The sequence below is a fragment of the Arachis duranensis genome, chromosome 4 (genome assembly GCF_000817695.3).
Source record: "Arachis duranensis cultivar V14167 chromosome 4, aradu.V14167.gnm2.J7QH, whole genome shotgun sequence".
Classification (NCBI taxonomy): domain Eukaryota; kingdom Viridiplantae; phylum Streptophyta; class Magnoliopsida; order Fabales; family Fabaceae; genus Arachis; species Arachis duranensis.
Window position 1 is genome coordinate 99,308,027 of NC_029775.3, and position 7,612 is coordinate 99,315,638.

Sequence of the window (7,612 nt, forward strand, 5' to 3'; positions counted from 1 at the left end):
CAATTTAGTAAATAAAAGACCTAATGGAAATATGTATAAATTTAATTTGAAATGTTTAAATTATAGAAAATTTTAAAATGTTTAAATAATGAAACTCTATATATACATGCTAGCTATAATACTAGTTGCTACTTTCAGCATTTGTGGTTATAATAATTGAACTTCTCCTTTTAATGTTCGTTTTGTGGTTAAATCCGTATTTATGGTTGGTTATTATTGTGGCATTTATTTAGGTGAGGTCTTTAGTGGGAGATAGGATTGGTTTAGTGGTGCAGACAGCGTCAGCGGTAGTAACAGCTTGGACTTTGGGTTTGGTCATTGCATGGAGACTGGCTATTGTTATGATATGTGTTCAACCCCTTATGATTGCATGCTTCTATACAAAACGTGTCCTTATCAAGACTATGTCAAAAAAGGTAAATTAATATTATATCAAAATTAAAGTATGTTTTTCTTTGGACGAAAATGTAAATTTAAGATTATTTATATTTAAAATAAAATATATTTTTTATCTTTAATATTTATGATTTTTTTTAAAATGTCTTAATATTTAATTATATTTTATTTTATTTTTAACATTTTTAGTTTGTACATCAAAATTACCCTTATTATATTAATTTCATCTGAAATATTGGGAACACATTTAAAAATATTTGGAGATAATTTTAAAATAAATCGAAAATATTAAGTATAAAATTGAATAAATTAAAAATATTAAGAATAAAATTAAATGTTAAAAATATTTTTAAAAAAATTATAAATCTTAAAAATAAAAAGCATACTTTATTCTTTATATTTAATACTTTCTTAAGTTTATCCAAAATAAATCATCACCCAGAATTTGTTCATAAATCTTTACCGTCTAAGAAGATTTACATGCATTTCTAAAACACATTATACTAGGATAGTTTATGTGCATAAATGAGAATTTTAATTCATAAATCATCGCATACTAGGACGATTTATGCTCTAATCTAGAACAAAATATCTTAAAATAATTTATATAAATAAAAAAATTTGTATATTTAATTTTCAGTTTATGAAAATCATGTAATATTGATTCTTTTTAAATTTATGACAAAAAAAATATATTAAGGTTGCTAAAATTTCTCTTATGATATTGTATTAATTAGTATTTGTTCCGTGAGCAATATTTAGGTTGCAAAGGCGCAAGAAGAAAGTAGCAAGGTTGCCGCTGAAGCCGTTTCAAACCTAAGAACTATCACAGCCTTCTCTTCTCAAAACCGAATCCTCAAAATGCTCGAAAATGCACAAGAAGGACCAAGACGCGAGAATATCCGGCAATCATTTTACGCCGGAATCGGCCTTGCATGTTCCCAAGGCATAACATCATGTGTTTGGGCTCTAAACTATTGGTACGGTGGCAAGCTCGTCGCCGACGGTTACATCACCACAAAGGCATTGTTTCAAAGCTTCATGATTATTGTGAGTACAGCAAGAGTCATTGCCGACGCCGGAAGCATGACCTCGGACCTCGCAAAAGGCGCTGACGCCGTGTGCTCCATTTTCGCCGTCTTAGACCGGACCACGAAGATAGCGGCCGACGACGAAAATGGTCACAACCCGGAACATGTAACAGGACAAATACAACTCCATGATGTGCATTTTGCTTACCCCACTAGGCCAAACGTGACTATCTTCAAATCCTTTTCAATGAAAATAGAAGCTGGAAAGTCAACGGCATTGATAGGTCAAAGTGGATCCGGAAAGTCAACGATTATAGGGCTAATTGCAAGGTTCTATGATCCGCTAAGAGGGTACGTGACAATTGATAATAGAGATGTAAAGTCCTATAATTTGAAACAATTAAGGAGGCACATTGCACTTGTGAGCCAAGAACCTACGTTGTTCAATGGGAGCATAAGAGAGAACATTGCTTATGGATCTAATAACGGTGATGATGATAATGAAGTTGATGAGTCAGAGATCATAGAGGCGTCAAAATTAGCCATGGCACATGATTTTATTACCGGATTGAAGGACGGTTATGACACGTGGTGTGGCGAGAAGGGGTTACAGCTTTCAGGGGGTCAAAAGCAAAGGATAGCGATTGCAAGGGCTATATTGAAAAATCCAAGAGTGTTGTTATTGGATGAGGCAACTAGTGCCCTTGATATTCAATCGGAGAAAGTTGTTCAGGAAGCACTAGAGAGGGCTATGGTGGAGAGGACTAGCGTGATCATCGCACATAGGATGTGTACCATAAAGAAATGTGATCTTATTGCTGTGTTGGAGAAGGGCATGGTTGTGGAAAGTGGGACCCACTCTTCTTTGTTGGCAAAAGGAACTGCTGGAGCTTATTGCAACTTTGTTAGGCTTCAGACTGGAACTAATTAGTGCGTCAAATTAATCAATCAGAAATGTTATAAGTTGTTGGACAAGTTTAGTTTACATTATGTGAGATCCACACTTGAAAGAAAATTTTGGAGAGACATATTTAACATAAAAATTTAATAATAATATTTATATCAAAATAAAATTTATAAATATAATTATTTTTTAAATTTATTATTAATAAGATAATAAATAAATACTTTTATAAATAAAAAATAAAATAATTTATAATAATATTCAATCTTTGAGTCTTTAGTAATTTAAATAAAGAATATTGTTTGTTGAATAAAGAGCTGTAAATAAAAAAGCAAAGTAACGTACTTTTTAAAAAAATACTTTAAATTATAATAAAGTATTTGACTCAATTAAATTATTATTTATTTTTTTAAAAATTACTAATAATTTTTTATAAAAAAATTAATAAAACTATTGTCTCAATTAAGTTTCGCCGCTTTCCACAACTTTCAACTTCGTTACTTGTATTTAAAAACGTCTAGTAACTTTTAAGTTATCTTAAAATAATATCCTTACTTAATATTTTAAAATTTGGACGTATAATTCCAGGTGTTATAATATTCTTTCTGATCATTTTATTGGTTTTCTTCTATATATTAACATTGAAAAATCATCAGATGGGATGAAATCTAAAAATCTCAAAAATTCTACCAAGTGTTGGTCAAATATGAAAACTTCAAAAGTTAAAATACTTTTTAGTTCAAAAGATAATAAATATAAATTCAAAGTACCAAACAAATGTGTTTAGAATTTGACCAATCTGTTATTGAAAATTTATTCCGCTACATGCATTGTTGATGTAAATTTTACCTATAAAAAGAAGTAATTTTTCAACAGAAAGGTACCAACATTTTTTTGAGCAAAAGAACTAACCCAATTCATCTCTTCTTTCGTATTATCTATTTTGTCTGTATCACACATTTTTCATTTACTCCAACATTACCATTATCACACACAAACACTTGATTATTATTCACATAGTCACAACATATATTGGCTATTGGGTATGCATAAAAAATTATCTCTGATTTTGTCTATTTCATGGGAGAAGTCACTGCACATGATGTTGCTGTCTTCCGTGTCCTTGGTGTGTCACCAAAAGTTCTATATGAATGAACCACGGTGGTGGCAAGTCTTCATGGAGCTTTCATTCTTCCTCTCTCAGATCCCTCTCCCTCTTCCTTTCCCTCTCTTTATCTCAATCCCTCATTCGTTCTCATTATCAAATTCTCCCTCCCCAAGTCATTAGTAATGTATGTTTGACTTAAACTAAAAACAAGAGAGCACATACCCTTTGATATTTATTTATGTTTTACTTTGGTCAGACAAGAATGATTAAAATAGAATAAGCTCACTACAGTAGCCCAAAACAACAACGCAGCACGTTCTTATTTTTGCATTATTTATTTGTTTATTTTAGAAATTATGAATGGCAAAAAAACCACATAACTTCAATGATTATGTGAGAATCTTTAATAAGGTTAACTTACCAAAAATGCAATAACAATATCCAATGCAAAGTCAACAAGATTAGTATCTAAAGGCTTAAAGCAACGCTAAGGATTAGTTCAGGGAACTAATTAACATGTGTCTATGACAAACATAAGAGCTGTTGGGTTTTTTGAGCTCCTTTCTTACGTGCAAAAAAAGTTTAAATGTTAGTATCTAAATCTATGAATAGTTGAAGTGGTTGAGGTGAGTTAGGATTGAGTGAGAGGGATCTCATTTACAAGAAGAACACCAAATACTAGAGAGAAGAGAAGAGAGAAAGTCATTTTTGCATATATATAAAACTGTTTCTGTAAATTGATCGCTGCAGATTCTTGTAAATGATTTTATTAGGCAATGAGTGGATGATAATATTTACAATCACATTGCTAATGAGACTCATTCACGACTTTATGGAATCAAATTAAATCTTTGTATGGTTTTAAATCTGACAATAATAAATTGTACTTGTTGAATATGTTGATGAATTTAAGATACAAGAAGGGATCACAAGTATTAAATCACTTGAATGAATTTTAAGGGGTTCTAGATCAGTTGTCAAGCATGGAAATCAAGTTTGAAGATGAGGTTCAAGGATTGTGGTTACTAAATACTCTACCAGATTCTTGGAAGACATTTCGTATCTCTCTTACTAATTCTGCTCTGAATGGTAAAGTGAGCATGCAACTTGTTAAATGTGGCATTTTAAATGAAAAGATGAGAAGGAAGACGCAGAATTCTTCGCCACACTCTGAAATATTAGTCTCTGAAATCAGAGGAGAAATCATAATAGAGGTCAAAAGGGTAGAGGTAAAAGCAGGAGCAAATCCAAGTTAAGATACAAGAATATTGAGTGTCACTACTGTCACAAAATGAGTCACGTTAAAAAATATTGCTTTTTTTGAAAAAAGGAAAACAAAGGTAAGAAAGAAAAGAAGGATGATGGTGGTAATGATCGTGTATCTTCTATTTCAGATGATCTTCTTACTGTTGATTATGAGTACAAGGTCAATCTTGTTTCTGATGATCAGTTCAGCTGGGTAATTGATAGTGACGCTTCAATACATGTTACACCGAAGAAGGAGTTCTTCACTTCTTATACTCCAGGTAATTTTGGAGTGCTTAAGATGGGTAATGATGGCTTGACCAAGGTTATTGGTGTAGGAGATATTTGTCTTGAGACTAATGTGGGAATGAAACTGCTACTCAAAGATGTTAGACACGCTCCAGATTTTCGCTTGAATTTGATTTCAGTTAAAAGGCTTGATAACGAAGGCTTTGTACACACTTTCAGCTTTGGACAATGGAAGTTCACTAAAGGCAAGTTAGTGGTGGCTAGAGAAAAAGGTACTTCAAGTTTATATGTGATGCATGCCATGATTGCAAAAGGTAGTGTGAATACGATTGAAAGTAATGAAGTTTGTAGCTTGTGGCACAAACGACTTAGTCATATTAGTGAAAAAGGACTTAATTGTCTGGCTTGAAAGGATGCTCTTTTAGGTTTGAAAAATGCAGAGTTGAAGAAATATTCTCATTACATGGTTGACAAACAAAGAAGATTATCCTTCAAAAAGCATTAACCTTCAAGAAAATCTGACTTCTTAGAATTAGTGCACTCCGATATTTGTGGTCCTTTGAAGATACGATCTTTTAGTGGAGCTATTTACTTTATTACTTTTATTGATGATCATTCAAGAAAGCTTTAGACTTATTCTTTGATAACAAAGAACCAAGCTTTGAAAAAGTTCAAACAATTCCAAGCTTTAGTTAGGAGGCAAACAGATAAAAACCTTAAATGTATTCACACTTATAATGGTGGCGAGTATTGTGGACCATTTGATGAGTATTGCAAGCAGCAAGGCATTAGGCATGAAAAGGCACCTTCTAAAACACCTCAGTTGAATGGTTTGGCAGAAAGGATGAATAGAACATTGATTGAAAGAGTTAGGTGTATGCTTACAGAAGCTAAGCTATCTAAAATCTTTTGGGGGTGAAGTGTTACTTACAGTGACTCGTGATTAATCTGAGTCCTAGAATTGTTTTGGACAATAATGTTCCGGATCATGTTTGGTTGGCCAAAGATGTCTCGTATGGTCACTTGAGAGTCTTTGGATGCAAATCATTTGTTCATGTTCCAAAGGATGAGAGGTCAAAGTTGAATGTGAAGACAAGACAATGCATTTTTATTGGGTATGGTCAAGATGAGTTTGGTTATAGGCTTTATGATCCAGTTGAAAAGAAGCTTGTAAGAAACCGTGATGTAGAGTTTATTGAAGACTAGACCATTGAAGACATTGATAAGACAAAAAAGATTCAATCACAAAAGAGCAGTGACTTTACTGATGTAGATCCAGTTTAGTCGCCTCCTTCGTCAGAACTAGTAGAGAATCAAGATCAGGAGCATATGCAACAAAATGAGCCTTTGGTTCCTGATGACCAGGAGATGGGAGATTTGATTGATGCTCTAGTTAATGATGATGCTGATAATCAACTTGAGCTACCTAAAGATCCACCAGGTTTTCATCATAGGAGGTCTACTAGAGAGCGACGACCTTCAACGAGGTATTCGTCTAATGAGTATGTGATATTTACTGATGGATATGTGACCTTGACTGATGGGGGATGGTGCACGAATTTGCAATCCGTACAACTAACCAGCAAGTGCACTGGGTCGTCCAAGTAATACCTTACGTGAGTAAGGGTCGATCCCACGGAGATTATTGGTTTGAAACAGACTATGTTTATTTTATTAATCTTAGTCAGGATGCCAATAAGATTATTTGGATTTAATTGTTACTTTATTAATGAAGGATCTGTTGGAGTTTTGGAGATGCTTTGTCCTCTGAATTCCTACAATGTAATATTCAACTCAATTATTTGTGAAGTTCCATCCATGGCAAGCTGTATGTAGGGTGTCACCATTGTCAGTGGCTACTTCCCATCCTCTCAGTGAAAATGGTCCAGATGCTCTGTCACAGCACGGCTAATCAGCTGTTGGTTCTCGATCATGTTGGAATAGGATCCATTGATCCCTTTGCGTTTGTCATCACGCCCATCAATCGCGAGTTTGAAGCTCGTCACAGCCATTCAATCCTTGAATCCTACTCGGAATACCACAGACAAGGTTTAGACTTTCCGGATCCTCAAGAATGGCCGCCATCAGTTCTAGCTTATACCACGAAGATTCTGATTAAGGAAGCTAAGAGATGCTCATTCAATCTGATATAGAACGGAGGTGTTTGTCAGGCACACATTCATGGATTGAGGAAGGTGATGAGTGTCACGGATCATCACCTCCTTCACAATTAAGCGCAAATGAACATCTTAGATAGGAAGACACACACGTTTGAGTGAAATAGAAACAATTGAATTAATTCATTGAGACGCTGCAGAGCTCCTCACCCCCAACAATGGAGTTTAGAGACTCATGCCATCAAAAAGTATGTAATTCAGATCTGAAAATGTCATGAGGTACAAGATAAGTCTCTAAAAGTTGTTTAAATAGTAAACTAGTAACCTAAGTTTACAGAATATGAGTAAACTAAGATAATTGGTGCAGAAATCCACTTCTGGGGCCCACTTGGTGTGTGATGGGGCTGAGACTAAAGCTATCCACGAGCTGAGGCTTTTCTTGGAGTTGAACTCCAAGTTATAACGTGTTTTGGGCGTTCAACTCCGGATCATGACGTGTTTCTGGCGTTTAACTCCAGACAGCAGCATGAACTTGGCGTTCAACGCCAAGTTACGTCGTCTA

At 34.1% G+C, this 7,612-nt stretch overlaps 1 protein-coding gene across 1 annotated transcript in view; it reads left to right on the top strand.

Annotated features, from left to right (window-relative positions):
- The window catches only part of LOC107485180 (ABC transporter B family member 15-like), an 11,407-nt gene extending 8,890 nt beyond the window's left edge, over positions 1 to 2,517 (top strand). Inside the window, exons 10-11 of the mRNA XM_052260997.1 lie at positions 234 to 416; positions 1,159 to 2,517. Of these exons, the coding sequence (XP_052116957.1) occupies positions 234 to 416; positions 1,159 to 2,358 (1,383 nt within the window). The 3' untranslated portion in view covers positions 2,359 to 2,517. The remainder of the gene's footprint in view (positions 1 to 233; positions 417 to 1,158) is intronic.
- Positions 2,518 to 7,612: the final 5,095 nt, after the last annotated feature.